Source organism: Elephas maximus, chromosome 3 (assembly GCF_024166365.1).
Source record: "Elephas maximus indicus isolate mEleMax1 chromosome 3, mEleMax1 primary haplotype, whole genome shotgun sequence".
NCBI lineage: Eukaryota > Metazoa > Chordata > Mammalia > Proboscidea > Elephantidae > Elephas > Elephas maximus.
The window spans coordinates 45,502,599-45,524,348 of record NC_064821.1 but is presented as its reverse complement, the minus strand read 5'-3'; the positions used below and the strand labels follow the sequence as shown (position 1 = coordinate 45,524,348).

General features: G+C 50.7%; 1 protein-coding gene across 2 annotated transcripts in view; it reads left to right on the top strand.

Moving 5' to 3' along the window:
- Window positions 1–21,750, top strand: part of ACOT7 (acyl-CoA thioesterase 7) — a 133,651-nt gene that overhangs the window by 48,384 nt on the left and 63,517 nt on the right. For both annotated transcript variants that reach the window (XM_049877752.1, XM_049877753.1), the window contains exons 3-5: window positions 7,663–7,819; window positions 13,389–13,480; window positions 19,451–19,565. In XM_049877752.1, coding sequence (XP_049733709.1) covers window positions 7,663–7,819; window positions 13,389–13,480; window positions 19,451–19,565 — 364 coding nt within the window. The remainder of the gene's footprint in view (window positions 1–7,662; window positions 7,820–13,388; window positions 13,481–19,450; window positions 19,566–21,750) is intronic.

Below are 21,750 nucleotides of genomic sequence, written 5' to 3'. Positions count from 1 at the left end.
TGGTCCCCAGGAGGGAACTCTTGAAGGCCCAGGTTCAGGAGGGGGCTGTGAGCCCCAGGCAGCCCAGGGAGTGGGGGTGACAACCCTCCAGTCCCAGGTGGGTAGTGCTGGCTTGGGGGGCTGACGCTGGTCTCTGAGGGCCGTTGCTGGGGCCCAGGGCAGAGGGCAACCCCTATCCAAACTGGCTCCAGATTGTGTCTTTTAATACCATGATGGGGACCCTGGGTGTGTCTCCAGCTAGGCCTCCTGGCTGAGCTCCACTGGTAGTCCTAATCAGCCTCACAACTTTGATGTATCCAAAAGCAAGCTCCCAGACTCCCAAAGCCTCCCTGTCCTCCGTAAATGCCCTCTCTGACCTCCAGTTACCCTGGCTTAAAACCTGGCGCTGCTGGTGACCCTTCTCCTTCTCTCACACGTACTGACACTGAGAGCAAATCCTGTTGGCTTCGCCTTCCAGGTATCTCCAGATCTGTCTCATCCCATCCCTCCACCCATCCTCCACCCCGGCCCAGTTACATCTCACCTGGATGGCTGCAGCAGCCGCTAACAGGGTCCCTGTTTGCCATCTCAGCCCGATCTCCAAAGCAGAGGGACCTTGTACATGTGAAGCTGGTCATGTCACTCTGCTGTACCAATGGCTCTTGTCACACTCAGTAGAAGCCAGTGTCTGCACAGGTCCCAGTCACTACCTCTCCTTACCTTTGCCCTCCGACCTCATCTCCTGTGTCTTTTCTCTTGTCACCCCCTCCGCCCACATTGGCTGCTTTCTGCTCCTTGAACTTGCCAGGCCTGTTCCTGTCTCAGGGCTTTTACACTGGCTATCCTCTCTGCCTGGGATGCTCTTCCCCAGGTATCCGTGTGACTCGCCCTCACCTCCTTCAAGGCTGATGACCCAGCTCCCCTCACCGCTCTCGGCTTCTCTTCTCTGTGGCATGTATACCTGCACACACCGCTGCCTCACTCCATGTTTTGTCAATTTATTCTATGGCCTGCTTCTCCTACGAGAGTGCCAGAGCCACGAAGGCAGAGACTTTGCCTGTTTTATCCCTGCTGGATGCTCAGCCTCTGGTACATGGGGGCCCTCAGTGAATATTTGCTAAGTGCCTGCAACCCACGTCTGGACTAGTGATCCTATTTTCCGCTTCCTTTTATCAAGCGCCGAGGATGTGCCAGTGACAGCACTGAGTGCTTGGCCTTCCTCACCTTCTTTCATCTTTCCAGCAATACTCTATTCTTAACCCCATTTTACAGGTGAGAAAATTGAGGGCTAGAAAAGTTATGTGGCTTCCCAAAGGTCATGCAGAGCTGCCATTGGCAGCAGCAGGGGGTGGCAGGATAGGCACAGGGGCAGGAATGGCTCAAATATCATGGCCCTAACCGCATACCCTTCCCGAGCCCTTCCTGGGTGCCAGACACCATTTTACAGACTTCACATTTGTCAGCTCATCCGTGAGCGGGATGATTGCCACCCCTCTCCTGGGAGCATTTCTCCCCTGGCGCACTTTACGTGCATTCTCTGCCCGTCTCCCACACCCTCCAGTCCCTGCCCCGAATCCCCGCAGCACCCGTGGGGACCATTTATCATCTCTGTTTTGTGGACAAGCTGCTGAGACACAGAGAGGATAGGCTACTGCCCAAGTCCACAGAGCTGGGAAGCAGCAGAGTTGGGATTTGAACCCAGGGCCCAGAGCAGTTCTTTTGGGCTCTGCTTCTGAAGCTGCTGTCTGTGTAGTTTCCCAGTGCTTCATCGACTACCTGGCCGAGAAGTGGGGTCTTGGGGCAGATGCTAATCAGAATACTCATGGCTGCTTCCCAGGAGTGGGGTCGCCCTGCCCCTTTGAGCCCCCGGGGCAGGGGTTAGAGGGTCTTATTTGAGACAAGGAGTTGGAGGTTCCCACAGGTCAGAGATTCTCATAGCGAATACAAATGTAGGTAGTCCCTGACTTACAGTGGTTGCAAGTCAGTTCTGACTAAGTCGAATACCTCATTTTTTTTTTTTTTTGTAGTTTTCGTTATTACAGCCTTTTATTAACAGTATCTTTATCAATATGATCTTTATTTGTCTTTGGGGATTGGAAACATGGCATATAAACTTAACAGATATATTTTAATACATACATTAAAAAATACACAAATCATAAAAATTTACTCTGACAGTGAAGGAGAGCTGGATGACATTGGTATTTTGTCAGTTGTGGTAATAACTCCACTTGTGGAAGGTTCTGGACCATCTGGATTATCCCTGGGTATGGGAGGGTGTTTTTAGTCAGAAAATTAGTGAGACAGTGAGAGTTATCTGTATGGCCCTTTTTTTTTTTTTTTGTCACACATTTCTCGGCAACATTTTCCCAAATTCGCCTTTCCACCTTAGCAAAGTGGTCAGCATTCAGGTCCATGTTTTCAAGCAACTGAGTGTAGAAAACTCAATCTATGCGGCAGTGTTTTGAACAGTAAATTGAAAAATTGAACATCTGAAAATGGTAACATAGCGAATTATGTGATGCAATATTGTATGTAGTACATATTACTAGTGATAAGATGTACAAAAAGAAAAAAAGGATGGTCATAAGTGTGGTTCGTCGTAGCTGGAATACATCATAAGTAGTGGACCACCTGTACCCACAGTCTGTGCTTGGAATTTTTAGATCACTCCAGTCTTTATCAAATGCCTGCCCAGGCTTGCTCAGCTAGGTCCTGGGAACCAGCAGGGGGCAGCCGTGGCCTCAGTTTCCTCCTTGGTGCCCACAGTTACCTTTGAGCCTCCTGGTCCCTGGCCATGCCTTCTACACCCCAGCCAGATGAACAGTCACCAGCACCTCTCAGGTCTCCTCACCTGTAAGATAGAAACACAAAGCTGACCTCACAGAGTTACATACAAATGTGGTATATGACCCAATAAGCATTAGTTTCCCTCTTTTCCAATCCACTACCTGCTCCTCGGAAACCCTATGGGGCAGTTCTACTCTGCCCTACAGGGTCACTATGGTCGGAATCGACTCGATGGCATCAGGTTTGGTTTCGTTAGAATCTTAAGGTTCGAGATTTCCACATAATAAGTGGCCACCAGCCTGGGAAGGGCATGCATCAAGCCACGCCAGGTTTACTGCGCTTAAGGCTTCTGGAAAGTTCTGTGCTAGGGGCATCTTCCGGAAACAGCAGGAGAGGAGCTCTTACTTTCCACCTGCCTCGAGTCAGTCTGAGTGTCTGGATTGTGGGGAACATAAATGCCCCTTACTAAAGATCCCAGCCACACTGTGGGCATTGAATGAGCAAGGGCACACACAGAAGGAACCATTTGCCCCCTTGCAATTTTGGAGCCCCTGAAGAGGCACGTTAGAAGAAAACTCACATATACTGCAGCGTGACCGTGTTCTTTTCAGAACAGGAATGGACATGAGGGTATAATGACGTCAGGCTCCAGAATAGGGTCTGGCATGTAGACCACTCAGTAACATTTGGTAGGGGTGGAATTACAAGTAATTTGACTCCCTCCTCCTTCCCCCTCCTTCCGCCAAAAAAGAGCGAGTCAGAGAGCCTGCATTTGTCTCCTCTGACCCATCCGCTGCTGCCCAGCCACCTCAGCTTGCCCCAAAACACCCAGCTGGCTGGGTCCTGTCAACCCCTCTGCCAATTGTGGCTCCCCACCTGCCTCCCCACAGCCGTGCAGACTACATAGCCCCTTAGTGTTCCTTGACCGCCCCCCGCCCCGGAAGCTCTCCTCCAGGCCTCTGCCTGGCTCCCCCTTCCGCCTGGGATGCCCATGACCCCTCCACCTCTCCTTCTGGTTATGCCAGTCTCAGTTCAAACGTCACCTCCCATGAAAGCCACCCCTGATCCATTATCTAGAGTTACCCTCCAGCTCTGCCCACCCCATTCCCATGCTTTGTCTTCTTCAGAGCACGGAATACCACGTGGCATTGTCCTGTTTACGCATTTGTCATCTGTCCCCCAATGGAACCCAGGCTCTGAGGGCAGGTGGCTCCATTCTCCCCTGCACCCCGGCACTGAGAGCAGTGCTGGTGTGTGAGTACTGTGAGTCCAGGGACCCCTTTGCAGCCATTAAAGAGAGTAAGGCACATCCAGAGGTTCCAAGGTGCAGAGATGACCTCAGGATGTTGGCATGTGGGAAATAAGCCATTTCCGTTAGAAAATATAAATATATGTGTGTATGTACTATACATATGAGGGGGCATATCCATACCATGACTTAATTTCACCATTCCTGGTAAAAGACACTTGGCTTCGTTCCATGTTTTGGCCTTATAAACAGCACTGGGGTAATCCGAAGACGGGCACACAGAGGTGGGCCTCTCCTTCTTGCCCAGCTCCATTTAGCTGTTGCCTTTCCAGCATCTGCCAGTGGGTGGTGCTGCAGCCACGTAGATTTACCTAGGGGTGAGCTACTGGGTTTCCTGGACATTGCTTCAGTGGCAGAGGTGGCAGATGGTGAGTGTGTATGTGTAGAGGGGGAAAAACCAAACCAGTTGCCATTGCCTTGACCCGGACTCAAGGCAACCTCATACATGTCAGAGTAGAACTGGGCTCCACAGGGCTTTCAATAGCAGATTTTTCAGAAGTGGACCACCAGGCCCTTCTTCCAAGGCACCTCTGAGGGGACATAAACCTCTAACCTTTTGGTTAACCACCCAACGCATTAACTTTGCACCACCCAGGAACTCCAGGTTGGTGGGGGGGTGGCAAACCCAGGCAAATCAGTTGCATGGGGAACAGGCACACGCTGCCCCTGCCAGCTGAACTCTAGGACAATCTCCAATTCCCCATTTCCTTTCCACTTGCCTTACTGAGTCCTGTCTCTGAGACGCTGGTACAGCAGAAACTGTCACGGTATCTCCTGACCTTGTGTTTATAAGAATCACCTGGAATGTATGCAAATTTTTGTATGAGAGACTGACCTAATTTGTAAACTTTCACTTAAAGTACAATAAAAATTAATTTTTTTTTAAAAAAAGAATCACCTGGGAGCTTGTTAAGACCCAGGTTCCTGTGCCCTGCCTCCAAAGAGGTTCCTGGGCCCTTCCTCCAAGGAGAAGCTTATCCTCTCATAGTCCAGTAGGCTAGAAGTCCGAAATGAGGGCGTGGGCTCCAGCGGAAGGCTTTCTTTCTCTGTTGGCTCTGGAGGAATGTCCTTGTCATTAGTCTTCCCTTGGTCTGGGAGCATCTCAACACAGGAACCTCAGGTCCAAAGGACTCGCTCTGTTCCAGGCACTGCTTTCTGGGTGGTATGACGTCCCCATGTCTCTCTGCTCGCTTCTCTCTTTTATATCTCAAAAGAGATTGGCTTAAGACACTATCTAGTCTTATAGATCTCATAATATAACTGCCACTAATTCATGTCATTACATCATAGTGATAGGATTTACAACATATAGGGAAATCACATCAGATGACAAAGTGGTAGACAATCATATGATATTGGGAATCATGACCTAGCCAAGTTGGCAGATATTTTTGGGGGACACAGTTCAATCCATGACACATGCTATGACATGAAGGAACCTTGTGAAGATCTTACTGACTGAAATAAGTCAATCACAAAAGGACAAATACTGTTTTATCCCACTTATGTGAAACAGGCAAATATCTAGAGACCAAAACTTATTAGTGGTTATCAGAGATGGGAGAGACGGGGGAGTCATTGCTTAGGGGGCACAGAGTTTCTGTTAATGGTGGTGGAACAATTTGGAAGAAGATAATTATGATGGTTGTATACCATGATGAACTTAACCAATGTCACTGAATTATACATGCAAAAATTGTTAAACTAGCAAATGTTGTTATCTATATTTTTACCACAATAAAAATATTACTTATGAAAAAAAAAGACATCGGAAATCATTTATATTTCCCATAGAGAATGAGCTTCAAAAGAGATCATAAGAGAGAAAAGCCAGTATCCATTATCTGAAGAGCCCCCCTAGATGGCTGTGTTCACTTGGTTGGTAGGCACTTTTTTTTTGGTTGTGTTTTAGGTGAAAGTTTACCGTGCAAATTAGTCTTTCATTCAAAAATTTCATAACCAAATTGTTCTGTGACATTGGTTGTAATCCCTGCAATGTGTTAGCCCTCTCCCCCTCTCCCTTTCCACCCCAGGTTCTCCGTGTCCATTCGTCAGGTTTTCCTGTCCCTTCCTGCCTTCCTGTCTTTGCTTTTGGGCAGGTGCTGCCCATTTGGTTAGTTGCAGATTCCTTACCTGATTGGACACACAGGGAGCAGGCCAAGCTGGTTACCCAAGGAGGTCCTGGATGGCCGGGGCACGGGGACGAGAGGCAGGCTGGGCCTCTTATACTCTTTGTTTTTTCTGAATGTTGAATCATGAGAATCGGTTACCTATTGGAAGGATAAATGGAATTTAAATTAAAAACACAAAAATCAGTGAGTGCCAGGAGCTTGTTACAACACAGGCAGGTGCTTTCTCCTCATGAGTGGAGAAAACAGACTGGGAAAGTATATAGTTAGATTTTGCGCAACTAGATAAGACTAAAGCTGTGGAACAAGGAGCCAGGCGCACAAACCAATGAGCCGTCACAACCCTATTCTTAGAGGAAAAGCCTAGAAAGAAATCTCCCAAAATAGCAACGGTGGTTATCTTTGGATAAAGGGAGTGACTTTCTCTCCTCCTTCTACTTTTCTTTCCCAGATTTTCCATAATGAGTATGTACTTTTTTTTATTACTTATTATTATACAAGTGTTACCCGACACGTCTGTCAGTTTGTCATACTGTGGTGCAATACACATTTATTGGAGAAAAATTAGAGAAAAGAAAAATAATCACCCATAACCCCACCACTCAGAATCACTGTTAGCAACTGACTGTGTAGGTCCCCTTCTATTTTTGTGTCTAAATGAATGTTGTTGTTGGATGCCGTTGAGTCGTTTCAGACTCATAGCGACACTATAGGACAAGGTACAACTGTCCTTTAGGGCTTCCTAGGCTATAATCTTTATGGGAGCAGATCTTCAGGTCTTGTCTCCCACGGAGCCACTGGGTGGGTTCAAACTGCTGACCTTTCAGTTAATAGCCGAGTGCTTAACTGTTATGTCACCCAGTCTCCTTTTAAATGTACAGAGTCAGTGAACTGTATTATTTTCACAGTGGGAAAAAAATAAAGGCATTTTACAATGAATGTCTCCAGGGTGGGGGGCAACTGGCTCCAGGTCTCACTGGGCTGGGCTTGGCAGGGTTGGTGCTGGGCTGGGTTGGCCTGGGCTGGGCTGAGCTGGGCTTTGTTCAGCTGGGCTGAACTAGCCTGGGCTGGGCTGAGCTGGGCTGTGTTCAGCTGGGCTGAGCTAGCCTGGGCTGGGCTGAGCTGGGCTGTGTTCAGCTGGGCTGAGCTAGCCTGGGCTGGGCTGAGCTGGGCTGTGTTCAGCTGGGCTGAGCTAGCCTGGGCTGGGCTGAGCTGGGCTGTGTTCAGCTGGGCTGAGCTAGCCTGGGCTGGGCTGAGCTGGGCTGTGTTCAGCTGGGCTGAGCTAGTTAGGGCTGGGCTGAGCTAGCCTGGGCTGGGCTGGGCTGGGCTGAGCTAGCCTGGGCTGGGCTGGGCTGGGCTGGGCTGAGCTAGCCTGGGCTGGGCTGGGCTGGGCTGGGCTGGACTGGACTGAGCTAGGCTGGCCCAGGATGACCCTTCCACCTTTGGTGTTTGCAGGAGCGCTGCGTGGCTGCCCTGGCCCGGGTCGAGCGCACTGACTTCCTGTCTCCCATGTGCATCGGTGAGGTGGCTCACGTCAGCGCTGAGATTACCTATACCTCCAAGCACTCTGTGGAAGTCCAGGTCAACGTGATGTCTGAAAACATCCTCACAGGTAACTTCTGGGTGCTTCTCACCCAGGGAACTTGGCTGGGAATAACAGTGACAACAATAGTGATAGTAAGGTGGCAGCAGCAGTTAACACTTACTGAGTGCTTACTCTGTCCGAGGGGCTAGCCCAATCACTTTACCTGGGTCACGTCCTGGCATTCCCACCATCAGCCGTCAGCAGGTACTCCTACTCACCTCAGTTTAGCCTCATTCTACAGAAGAGGAAACTGGGTTTCAGACAGGTAAGCCCAGTGCCCGGGATCACATACGCAGCAACTGCCAGAGTAGATTCAGACCCTGCTCTCTGGCCCCAGCCCTGAGTGTGTACCCTCTGTCCAGCGGCCAGATCAGTCCTAGGCAGGGGTGGGAGCGGCCCCTTGTAATCTCCCCTGCCCTGGTGGCCCTTTCTGTGCACGGTGGAGGCCTTGGCACCATGAGGACACTGCCCAGGTCCTGGAGGACCTGTTCTGGGCCCTCCTCACTCCCCTGGCCCCATAACCCAGGCTTAGATGGAAGTTCACTGGCAAACCTTTGACTCTGGTTTGATCTGAATATTCCCTTCCCTGGTCATGGTAACCATGGAAACTCCTTTTCATGTTCCCACTCGGCACCGCAGGCGAGTGTGGCGGAGTCGGTGCTAACACGCACCTGCACAGACTTCTTTTTATAACCACACTTGTAATGAGGGAGGCAGCCTCTTCCTTTGTCCCCAGGCTCCCTGCAGAGCCCCTTCCCCAGTCCCAGACCATCCCATAGTCCAGGTGCAAAGGAAGGTGTTACCTGTTTCTTGTCCCCCTCTTCCTGACCTTCCCAATCCTGGCAGATGGCTGCCCTGCCCATTGCTGTGGTTGGGGTGGGTGCCTGCTTCCCCTTTGGGTGGGCTGGGGCACATGTTTCCTGAACCACCCTGCAGACCCTGGCAGGGTGGCCCAGCAATAGCACAGAAAAAGGCCTAGGATGTGAGGGGTGAGTTTGGCGTCCCTGTCTCCACCCATTGGGACCTGGCCTGCAGCACCAGCATCGGTAGACCCTTGGATCCTGGTATCTGGCTGTGGCACAGACAGGGGTACCCAGCACACTCTGTTCTCCCTTGGGGATGATGGCTGCAACTGGAATCAGGCTCAGTGCAGGGGTAGGTCCTCCCACAGGGGCCTTGGTGTCTCGTCTGCTCTCCCAACTTGCAGCTTGCCCCGCCCCTGAGTAGACAGAGCTGGGGGGCGGAGCATTGGCCCCATCCTGACAGAGAGGGATGTCTGTTGCCCTCTCCTGCCTGTTTCTACCTCATTTGTAGAGGTGATGCTGGCAGCACTGCTCCTTCACTATAACTTTTCCAGTGTCAGAGCCACGACAGTCCTTGTCACCAAAGGCCCTTTCGGGCATGGCAGGAGCCACAGCCTGAGAGGAAACCCAATGAATACAGGGATGAGAGAGGTGGCAGGGGGACAAAAAGGTGTTCCTGGGCTCTGTGTCCTGGCTGGAGGGGCTCATTGAGGACACAGCATGTTGACCAGGTGCCGAGGAAGTAGAAGGAAGCGGGGAGACTGGTTGAGCCATTACAGGTGGCAGGGTAGAGGGCAGGTCTGGAGACGCTTGCTTCCTGGGGGAAAAAGGGTGGGCGGCTCTGTCTGCACCCCTCCAAGTGATTAACTTCAGGGGAGAAAAGGGACCAGAAGGTGCAGGTGAGGCAGGGACGGCAGAATAGGTCTCCCCACACACTGTCTCCACAGGGGTGACTGGTCACCTACCTCTGACCGTTGGGGACCTGGAAGCCTCAGGGCTGGCTTTGCCTCACAGTTTGCCCCTCTGAGGAGCCAAGGGTCTGGCGTTGCCAGGTTTGTGGCTTATTTCATCTGGCCTTCCCACGCAGCACCTTGTACAGGACCCTCTGACCACTCCTGCATGGCCCCTGGACTCCATCTCTGCATCCCGTCCTCTGGGAAGTCTCTCCCCCTGTCCCTCCAGTTTTGCCCCCGGAGCCCATTGTTTGTATCTTAGCAACAGCTTCTCAAACAGCTGGCAATTCATGTCCCTTTTTTGCACTGTGGTTCTCAGGTTTTCAATTTTGGCCCCCAGGGGACATTATTGGTTGTCACAGTTGGTGAGGGGGTACTACTGGCATCTGTTGGGTGGAGGACAAAGATGCTGCTACTCATCCTACAATGCCCAGGACAGCCCCATAGCAGAGAATCATCTGGTTGAGAGTGCCAGTGGTCTGCCCAAATCATGACGTTTAAGAGCAGGACTCATGTCTTCTCTCCCGGCCTTCTTCAGTTGGTGCATAGTAGAATCAGTAATTATAAGTGAACGAATGAAGGAGTGAATGAATGAGTGGAGGTCACCAGGAAGGCCTGGGCCTCCAGGCTGAGATGGGAAGCCGTCGGGATTTTGACTAGGAGAACGGCATGATCCGACATATATTTCAAAGGATCAGTCATGTTTTGGGGGTGAGAGGGCACACAGCCAGAAGGCTCTTGCAAGAGCCGGGGTTGGCGAGTGGGTGAGAGACTAGAGCAGGCACCTCTGCTGGCTGGTGAGGACATTTGTCTGCCTCCCTGAGCACTTGCAGCTCTGCAGCCCCTCAGCCTTGTTCCTTCCCTAGAGGAGCAAGTGATATCTGGGCAGGCCGTGCCACCACACTGTGCAGAAGAGAAAACAGAGGCTCAGAGATGACAAGCGATGTGCCTGGACTCCTCAGCTCTCAGGGATGGGCCAGGCCCCCAGGCTTGGTGTTTTCCTGGGACAGAGATGGGGACATCTCATCAGCCCAAGGCTTTGAGCCCCAAGGGCTTCAGTGTGTCTTGGTCATCTTGCCCCACAGCTCATTGCTGTAGAGCCAGACTCCCTCTTCTTCTGAGAGCAGGTGCGCCTCTCTCTCATCTCTGTGTTTCCCTGTCCCTGTCCTGTCCCTCATCTTGGTGTCTGTGCATCTGTCTCTCTCTCTCTCCCTTTCTGCTGTCCTGTCTCTGTCCCTCTCTCCATGTTTGAATTTGTGTGAGTCTCTGTTATTCTGACACTGGGTTCCTTTAGGTCTTTCTGTCTGTCTTTATGTGTCCACTAGAACGTGAGCCCAGCAAGGACAGGAGTCTGAGGCTGTTTTGTCTACTGTGGTATCCTCAACACCAAGAACAGTGCCTGGCATACAGTGGCCCCCATAAATACTGGCCAAATGGATGAGTGGACTCTGATAGATGAGGAGACTGAGGGTCCAGGTGGCCCAGTTACACACCCAGGGTCACTAGCCTGGGCATGGCTGAATTATAAAGCTGTTCTTGTAATGTCTCCAGTTTCTTGTTCCTCCCCAGGAGGCAGGAGTCCCTGGTTCTGTGTATGCCCCTCAATCTGGGCCATGTTGCCTGTCATGAGGAGGTCCAGTAAGTGAGTGAGCCACGCTCAGGCAGACAATCCACAAACCTTTGCCTCTGCGACAGCTCATTCATTTCCAGCAACTGTCAAAATATTAAGCTAACTAGGATGTGATTGCTGCGAATTGCTCTAGAAAATAGCTGGTAGCTTTTAAGATTTTAAAATAGATGTTTTTACTGCTGCACGTGTCTTTTGATGGCTTTATTAAATGATTGAGAAAGTACAATTAGCATGTTTTGCCTCATTTGCTCCGTGTTGTTCATTTAGGTCTAGAAGAGGGCCACTCTGGGTTTCCATGGAAACCAGCTTGTCAGGCTGGCTCTGGCTGAGGCAAACAGGAAATCTTTATTCCCAAAAGCAGCTTGTCAGATCCACTCTCAGTCAAAGTACAGTGAAAATATTTCCCATATTATTTGCCTGTCAGTCCAAAGCGCAGGGAACCCGTCAGCCTGACAGTGCATTCATGTCCAGGCAGAGTGGTGGCCATTTGTGTTCAGAGCAGCGCAGTGGTCCTGGGTCCCTGTGGGCCTCTGGGCCTCCTCGTCCTGGCTGCTGCTTCTTAATTGGCCCTCGGGGAATTGAACTGGTGCCCAGGGCTATGTTTAGGAGGAAACCAGCACCAAAGCACCAGGTTCATCTTGAGAGACAAGTCAGAGGGAGCTGGTGGATGTGAGCTCCTGAGGGGTGTGCTTTCAGGAGGCACCAGGGCTACATGCACCCTCCCACTCCCTCCCCTGTTATCTCCAGCAGTCTGCCAGACCCACTCTGCGTTGGAATCTTCCTTGTTAAAGAAGCTACTTCCCTGAAATTTTGAGCGTGGGAGGTCTGTGTTCAGGATAGCACCGAGTTGCTGTGTGGCCCTCGGCAGATCCCTTGGCCTCTCTGGGCTTTGAGGTCCTGCCGTACAAGTCCATGGGCTGAGTTCTCAGCCCAGATGGGCTTCTCCACCCCACAGAGTCACTCTGCCCTGTGGGCCAGCTCCTGTGCCCCAAGGAAGGTTCTTTCGTCTGACAGTTAGCCAGAGGGAAGTCAGCAGCCCACAGCCCATCTCGCAGCACATGGAAGCTTTGGGGTTGGAAGTCCACGTAGGCCAGCAGCGAACCCAAGTGCCTGGTGTGCCACTTCCCAAGTTCAAGGAGAGGACATTGCGGAAGTTCCTAGGGTGGCAAAACAGGGCCTTGATGAGCTGGGCGCCACAGCTCTGGGCTATGGCCAGAGCCTCTTCCTGTGGGTGAAGAGCAGGGACACAGATGGCTGTACAGGCTGGGCTCCTTCCGGACTGTTCCATCTGGAGGGGGTTCCTCTCTGTGGTGGTGTTTAGGCGGGTGGTTGGGGTCTGTCAGAACCTTCCTTGTCTGAGCAGTGACATCCAGCTCCTAGGCAGGCGTTTCTGAGTTTGAAATTAAACATCAGCCGTGCTCGGTGGGTACAGAGGTATGTGGAGACTGAGCCAGCAAGTTAGTGGCTTCAGCCTGCATTCTGGCTCTTGGGGGGGTAGGCAGGAGGGGAGGTCACACAGTGAGGGAGGTCCACCCTGCGGGCGCCTATCTGGGAAGCTCCTCTTAGGGTTCTGAGGAGTTTGCATAGCCAAACCCTCCTCCTGTCAAAGAGTTCCTGGCTGCTACAAACAGTTAACACGCTCAGCTGCTAATCGAAAGGTGGAGGTTCCAGTCTACCCAGAGATGCCTCGGAAGAAAGGCCTGGCAATCTACTGCCAAATAATCAGCCACTGAAAACCCTATGTAGCACAGTTCTACTCTGGTCACCATGAGTGGGGTTGGCTCCATGGCAGCTCATCCTCCTGTCAAAACACCACTGAGGCGAGGCTTCCTGGTCAGTGCACACGGGTACAAACCTTCCACATTAGAAAGCTGACAAGCCCAGGACTGCCCAGGCCAGAGCCTGGGGGACTAGAGTCTTCTCATTCAGCCCCGGGAGGACATGGGCCCTGGGCTCAGGCACACAGGTGTGGGTGGAAGGCTCCCATGGGTGGTGGGGGGGCCCACTTTGCCTCTTCCTATGGTCTGTGGGTCTTAGGGTCTATGTCCGCACTTGCCTGCCTTAGGAGCTGGAGGCCAGGAGAGGCAGTGCGGGAGCCTGCCTATAGTAACCAGTGGGGATGAAATGGTATTTCCACCACTAGGATGGGCAGTGCTGGGTGGCAGCCCCTCCCCCCAAGGCATCTCTCATGTGCTTTTCTTTCTCTTAAGGTACGAAAAAACTGACCAACAAGGCTACCCTGTGGTACGTGCCCCTGTCGCTGAAGAACGTAGACAAGGTCCTCGAGGTGCCCCCTGTCGTGGTAAAGCAACTCCTTTCCCTTCTCTCCTGATGGCTGTGGGAGGCTCCCGTAGCTCAGGGGTGGTCTGGCAGCGCTAACGTAGCCCCCAGAGCGAGGTGGGGGCCAGCCACCAGCAGGAAGGGGCCCTGGGGGCCCAGGAAGACGAGGGGAGTTGTGACAGTTCTGAATGTCTAGAATCTTTTAGGGCACGTGAAATTCATGCTGGGAATGCAAGTGTACGCTGGCCCAGAACCCTGGATGTCACCCACGAGGAAAGGCCAGGAATGGGTGGGGATGGGGACACTTCCTCCTGCTGATGGCCAGGACTGCCATGCCCCTACGAGCTGGCTGTTACCTTGGGTCCTGGTTAAATGTGTGTATATCATTCGTCTCACCCTTTCTCTCTCTCCTGCCCCCCTCTGCTGGCACCTGCCTTCTCCTTGGGCTTCTCTTATCTTGGCTTTGCTGGGGACAGAGAGTCTTTACATGGAAAGAGTTACTCGTGTCCCTGCACCATAAGACTCGGTCTGTTCTGGGAGGCTGCCATGGGCAGGCTTGCAGAAGCCTCGGTGCACTTTTGAAGGGCAGTTGCCGAAAAAGCACTTTAAGTCACTCCCTGAAAGCCTCCTTCTCCTATAGCCGACTGTCCGCTAGATGTTCTAAGGAGCCTCAAGGGCGAGTCCCTCCCCCCATGCCTCTTTCCCCACCCCTGCTGGGGGACAGACCTGCTGTGGTTGCTCCCACACCTTCTAGGAAAAAAGCACTTCTCAGAGGAAAGCAGAGCCCTGAGGTGCCCACAGGGCCTACGCCAGCAGGGGGCAGTCTCATGCACTTGAGATCCATATGGAACTCCATTTTTAGAAATAGAGCTGAGAACCAGATTGTCAGGGTTCCCAGGCCACTCTATCTGCATACAGACCTAATGGGGACATCGGCACTTCTGGTTCCAGCACCCCGTGTCCCTTCCTTCCCTCCTCACGTGGGATTGGACAGATATGAGGCCCTTTCCCTGGCCTGGCTCCCAGTCTTCTGTCTGTGGGACCTTTTCAGGGGCCCTGGGCCACACGGGGCCAGTGGAGACTCGCTCCCTGCTGCCACCTCAGAGGTAGACTGTGGGGGGCGGGGACCCCCCTGAGGCTGGCTTCCTGCCATCTCTCCCTGTCTCTGGCTCCACATCCACCTGGGTGCCCTGTCAGGGCCCCAGACATAGTCATGGCTGGTGGTTTAGTCTAGATTTTCTTTTTAATCTTGGTGATGGGGAAGCCCTCTCCATATTTAAAGGGAAGAGTGGTGGTTTCTTAGACTGTTGAGCCAGTTGTGCTATTATTGGGTACCACAAAGTTGAGAAGGCAGCACTACCAGCATTTGGGCAGCATTGGTGGGATCTGCCATTCCACGTCGAGGAGGACAGCCAGTCCCTGAGCCAGAGTGGGGTCCCAGCAAGGGTAGTCACATGGTTCATACATGTCTGCGCCTCAGCCCAGCCCTGCCTCCCCCACACACACGTGCACTCACACACACCCACACGCTCACACACACACACACACACATATGTTCACACTCACGTTCATACATACATTCACAAGTCTCTCATACACATTCACTCTCACACTCACACACACTCATTCCACCTGGGGCTGCACTCCCCCCTCCCTGCTGAGACAGAAGCTTTGCATGTTTTCACACAGTGCTACCTGGAGGTTTCTGAGACCCAAGAATCAGGAGTAAGTCCGAGGCACGATGACTGTTCTCTTTAGAAATGACAAGTGTGCCAGCCACCACTTTCATCTTTCTCAATAAACACTTGGTGTTAAAGTAGCTGCATCACACATAAACACTCAAACGCAGTTATTTAACTTATATAATTTTAAAATGCTACACAATTCAGAAATCTCCACCAGGCTACATCTTTGGCTTCAGCATCGCATAGTACGTTGTAAGGGGCAATACTGAAGGAAGATTCCTGGACTGACCACATTAACTTTTGCTGCTTTTTTGCCCCTCAGGGCTGATGTGCTGAGAGCTGTTGGGTCTCTGGCTAGTGGGGGCTCCAGATCCCAGGGTTCTGTTCTGAAGTGCTCAGCTTCAACCCTCTCTTCTGTGTCCCCTGCCCCCCCGTAATTGGTGCACTTCCTCCCACATCCTGGGGGAGCACCCAGGCGCTTTTCCATCCTTTTGTTTAGCTGGGTTTGACACGACACAAATGTCAACTTTGCCCTTTGTAGGGGGAGGGTGTTGAAACCGTTCCACTGAGCCACAGCAGAGAAAGCTCCAGATGGGGGAAGCCACACAGCTCCCAGCTGCAGCTGCTGCTAGTATTTATTTGTGCTTCTTCCCCACATATACCAGGCCCACGTATAAGCTTTGAGTTGCATTTGAAATGTAGGTCTGCTGCTTCCACTGGCAGGGGCTGGCCAGAGTCCCGATCGATCAGGTGGCCCTGGGAAGTTCAGCTGCTCTCTCTTGCCCTAATCATCGTTTGCGCTCACCTGCTGGGTGGTCAGGCACCAGGCTTCTTATATCTTCCAGCATCCTCCTGTCAGCCCCCTTGTAGATGGTGGTCATTTATTTAAGAAAGCATCTGTCTCTATGTTTATAGATATGTATGTATAGATGTACGTAGTCGTACATATACCCATATATAGATATCCCTTGCATACACACATATGTAACACACATAATATAGCTATGCTCTGTTCTTCTTGAATCCTTACAACTGGACCAATGAGCAACATCATGATAAACGGAGAAAAGATTGAAGTTGCCAAGGATTTCATTTTACTTGGATCCACAATCAACAGCCATGGAAGCAGCAGTCAAGAAATCAAAAGACGCATTGCATTGGACAAATCTGCTGCAAAGGACCTCTTCAAAGTGTTGAAGAGCAAAGATGTCACCCTGAAGACTAAAGTGTGCCTGACCCAAGCCATGGTATTTTCAATCGCATCATATGCATATGAAAGCTGGACAATGAATAAGGAAGACCGAAGAAGAGTTGACGCCTTTGAATTGTGTTGGCGAAGAATATTGAATATACCATGGACTGCCAAAAGAACAAACAAATCTGTCTTGGAAGAAGTGCAGCCAGCCAGAATGCTCCTTAGATGCAAGGATGGCGAGCCTGCGTCTTACATACTTTGGACATGTTGTCAGGAGGGATCAGTCCCTGGAGAAGGACATCATGCTTGGCAGAGTACAGGGTCAGCGGAAAAGAGGAAGACTCTCAACGAGGTGGATTGACAGAGTGGCTGCAACAATGAGCTCAAGCATAACGATGATTGTAAGGATGGCACAGGACCAGGCAGTGTTTCGTTCTGTTGCGCACAGGGTCGCTATGAGTCAGAACCGACTCGACGGCACCTAACAACAACAACAACATATAGCTATCTCTTATACACATATGTGGGTATCTCACACACATGCATAGATGTCTCACACACAGACACACATGTCTCTCATACACACATATCTCACACACTTGTATAGATATTGCACACACACATATAGATATTATCAAACATGTAGGTAATCGTACACACATAAATATCTCCTATGTACACATATATAGGTATTTCTCACAGGTATATAGCTATCTCACACACATAGATATTTCATACACATTATCACACACATGGGTGGACGGATATTTTACACATATATAAATATTTCACACACACATACATGTATCACATAGATGACAGCTCACACACAGACACACATATATCTCATACATATATCGCTCACACACATATAGATAGCTCTCACGCATGTATCACACACAATTAGATGGAAAGATAGGTGGATAGATACCTCACACATTGCCGCATGCATACTTGTAAATTTAAATTTACTGGGATATGTATCTCTCTCCCGAGAAGAAGAGCAGCTGCTGACTGTACATGTCATTTAGTGCAGGACTTTTTCACTTTGCTCCACCTTCTTCCTAGCAGAAAATTCTTCCTTCCCAATGACCAGGGAGCCTTGGTGGCCCTGTAATGGGAAAAAGAGGCCAGCATGGTGGCTGGAGGGGCAGCTGCAACCCTGGAGAGGCTGGACTGGTCCTTAGCGGTCTGAGTGTGTGCTTGAGTAGAGAGGTTTGCAGACTGTTGTCTGAGACATTTGGGACCAACTGTCTTCTGCTTCAGACCAACTGGGTTTAAGGAGACCCTGAGGGTAGGAGGGCATGCCAACCCTGCCAGTAAAATGTTTGTTCTGGTGTTTGGTTCCTAGATTTAAAGCCGGCAGGAAGCAAGCTCTTGGGAGGAGGTTGTGTTTTCTGAGTCCTCGTGGGTGGCATCCAGGGCTGGGACCTCCACTGGCCTTCCCATGTGGTGGTAGAGGGCCTGACGGGCACACTACACACAAGGAGGATTTATTGGGCTGAGGAGCTGAGCGCTTTTTAAAAAATCACTTTAAAGGCATTTCTTGAGGATTCAAGTTCAGCCATCAATTTGCTGGATAGACATGGCACAAACTCTACTCCTAGCGTCATGGCTGTGGACAGTGCAACAATAGGAAGCAGTTCATTTACGGAGGAAGAGGCTAAAGTATCCACTGCAGCTTAAAACACGCACTGTGGGTTTGTTTCTTCTGAACAAACTCTCAGCTCCTTTCTCAGCCTCTTTTGAAGGAGGGCTGTCCAGCCTACTATCATGAGTAATTAAACCAGACCCCGCACAACTTGGGAACTGAGGCACAAGCAGGGAAATCAAGATGTTTAAAACTGGCTTTTGAAAGGAGGTCTAGAATTGCCGCTGAAATGAATGTTCTTGAGTCAGGGGGCTTCTGTGGGGACAGCGAGGAGCTGCCAGAGGCTGGGGTGAGGGGGTGGGGACTGAGTTCATGGCCTCTAACAGGCTCAGTCCTTGTGCTAGAAGGACTCAGGAGCCTCGGTTTTGTGCTAAGTTCTGTATTCACGCTTATTTTTAACTTCTTGGGTCAAATGCCTGTGATCCATTAGGGGAGCTTCTGAGGGGCTGTGTTAGCCATAGATGCACTCCCTTCACACATGCAGTCTGTGGACCAGCGAGGGTCCCCGCCAGGCTACCCTGGGCTGGGGGCGCAGGGGTACGGCCTTCCCAGGTGCCCCTTGGTCCAGAGGTTCTACATCCAGGAATGCATCCTAGGTGCAAAATGATGTGTGGGCGAGGATTTTCAGTACAATACTGTAAATTTTAAAAGTGAAAAAATGGAAATAGGCTAAATGTTCATGTGTATAATGGACTTTTTATAATGGACTGGTCAGATAAATTATGTTGTATTGAGTCGGTGAAACAGTGGAATATCGTTGCTTTTAAACTCACGTGTAACATGCTGAAACTTTTTATTCAGTGACCCTCATCACTAAGGCTCATTGGTAGATTGTGTATTTGCAAACTCACCTACTCGCTAAAAATACTTGCAGTGTTTTCATGGTTGTTTGCAGACGTGCACATGCACAAAGTGGCAGGAAAAATCCCAGCTGAGGTTCAGCAAGGCTGGTCTGGTCTTCACTAATCCACTGTTCCCAGGGACTTTATAGAGCTCAACTACTAACCTAAATGTTGGCAGTTCAAACTCACCCAGCAGTACTGCAGGAGAAAGGCCTGGCAATCTGCTTCTGTAAAAGATCAAAGAAAACCCTATGGAGCAGTTGTAGTCTATAACACATGGGGTCACCATGAGTCAGAAACAACTCTGTGGCAACAGGTTTTTTTTTTTTTTTTTAATATTGAATAATGAGAATCGACTGTATACTTAAGCATAAAAATAAGTCCAGGAAGGATATAAACCAAACATTTGACTCAGGTTATCTCTGGAAGATGGGACTGCAGGAGATTTTCCCCTTTTCTATATTTTTATTATTCATATTAATGATGTAGGATCCAAAAAAGAGAAGATATTTCTGGTTACACAAAGGTAGACAACACAAGGAGCCAGCAGCCTGGGTGGCGAGGGCAGGAAGGCCATCCACCCCTATGCGCCTGACCTTCTGTCCTGTGATCTTTGCAGTACTCCCGCCAGGAGCAGGAGGAGGAGGGCCGGAAGCGGTATGAAGCCCAGAAGCTGGAGCGCATGGAGACCAAGTGGAGGAATGGGGACATCGTCCAGCCCGTCCTCAACCCAGGTAGTTGGGGTGAGGGTGCTGACCTCCATGGGCAAGTGGTGCTCCTGGCCGTTTACCTGCAGAGACTGCTGAGTTTGTGGGCTCAGGCGGCTCTTCCTCTTGGTCCCGCACCCTCCCTGGGAGCCAAGAGCTCTCCTGGAACCAGGCTGTCTGAGTTCATCAAGGAAGGCTGTCCCTGTGCCCTGCCACGAGACATACAAACCCCTTCCCTGTATTGTAGCCCAGAGGGTTGTGTGAGCTGAGTACCCAGTGCCTTGGTGTACTATCGGGCTAATGGTTGAGTAGGACGGAGCTGAGCGTTCGTATGGACTCTGTTGTCTCTGTAGAGAGAAAAATGCCATGTGTGCCGAGAAGTTCTTCTTGATGTATTTTCCCCAAGTATTCTCAATAACTTGTTTTTGACAGCATCTCCAGCTCATCCAAAAAAAAGAAAATTACAAAATGGCAGTGGCTTTTAAACATTGCCTTCCTTACTGGTTTACTCCTGAGGCATTTGGTTTGGTACATAGACTCTGATCTAATCACCAACTTAATGTGGGATGATAGAGCACTCGAATACACACCGGTTTCCCTCTTAGGGTTCATTTCTGCCATTCTTTCATCCTTTGCCTTCAAGCCCATGGTGGTCTGGCTTCAACAAAATGTCCACCCAAAATGCAAACAAAGAGGTTTAGGGATGTTTTGTATCAAGAAAGGGCATCCCTCATAAACGTCCTTAACAGGGAACTCCCCTGGTATGCAGAAACAGCTCAGGCCAGGGTCTTGGGCACATCCCAAGGGCTGGGAACATGGTCAGCTCTTGGGGAGATGGGATGTTCTCGACAGGTGGTTCTTCCCGGTGTTCCTTCCGTTCACAAAATCATCACATTTCTACAAGATAGTATATGGTAAGGGAGGCAGGGTTTAGTCTTCAGCTTCCTCAAGGCCAGGACCACACATGGTGCCCCTGGAACTGTCGATGGGGCTGGTGCAAAGCTGGGTGAGCCCCTGGAGGAGGGGGCATCTCCCCAGAGAATCAGGGAAGCTGGATAGAGTGCTGGGTGAGGAGGCTGGGGCAGCCTGGGTGTGGCAAGTGCCCCTGGCCCTGCCAGTGCTGTGACCAGAATGGGAAGCAGGGAGAGGAAGGGGCCACCGTGACTGGGCCTGGCTGGAGATGCCTGCTCAGAAGGAACTGGAGCAGGGCTGGCCACAGAACTGAGGGGGTAAGAGAATCACCAAGGTGAAGGCACTTAACAGTCTCCAGCCCAATAGTGGGCAAAGAGGGAAGTGAGGAGAGGAGAGGGGTGGCATCTGGGGGGCTGCTTGGACCCCCCCTTTCAGTGGGCATTTTCTGGTGAGCAATTGGGATGAAAGCCAGACCCCAAGGCGACACCAAAAGGTGCAGAGGCTCAAGTGGGCAGGGCCGCTGAACATTTCCCTGGCTTTGAGACCCATGAGATTAGATGCTAAAATTACTCAGGGCTCGTGAGATTTTTTTCCATTTGCCCTCATCTGTTTGATTATTGATCTGATATATAATTGTTTTTTCAGAACCTATTATTCTCCAACAATAGTAACCAAAGGTGGCATTGTGAATCCAAAGATTTTTTTTGGTGGATTTTGCATGTTTTCAGTTTTGCTTTTCTGTGTTCTAATAAAAATTCACCTTTCACAGACGATTGGGCTAGAGACCGTGGCTTTCAAACACTTCTTAAGGAAATCACACTCCATTCTTTAGTCTCTGGACAACATCAACATTTCTGACTTGAATTTCCTAGTAGAACTAGCATCTGGTGGTGGGGAAGGGATGCTCCTCTCTAATCAGGGCTCCCAGGAGCCCCCCAGAACCAGGAGTAGAATCCCCTGGGGTGAGCCCTAGCCTCTGGGCCACGGCTCAGCATGGACGACTTGAATTTGACTGATGTCTTAGTCTTCTAGGGCTGTCATAACAAAAAACCAAAGAATGGGTGGCTTATAAGAAGATAAATTTATTGTCTCACTGTTCTAGAGGTTAGAATTCCTAATTCAGGCCATCAGCAAGGCCATGCTGTCTCTCTCTGTCGGCTCTAGAAGACCCTTTCTTGTCTCTTTTAGTTTCTGGTAGCCCTGGGCATTTCTTGCTGTTCCTTGGGATTCCTTGGCTTGTAGACAGATCCTCACATGTCCTCTTCCCTCTGTGACTTTGTCTCTGTGTCTCTTCTCTTTA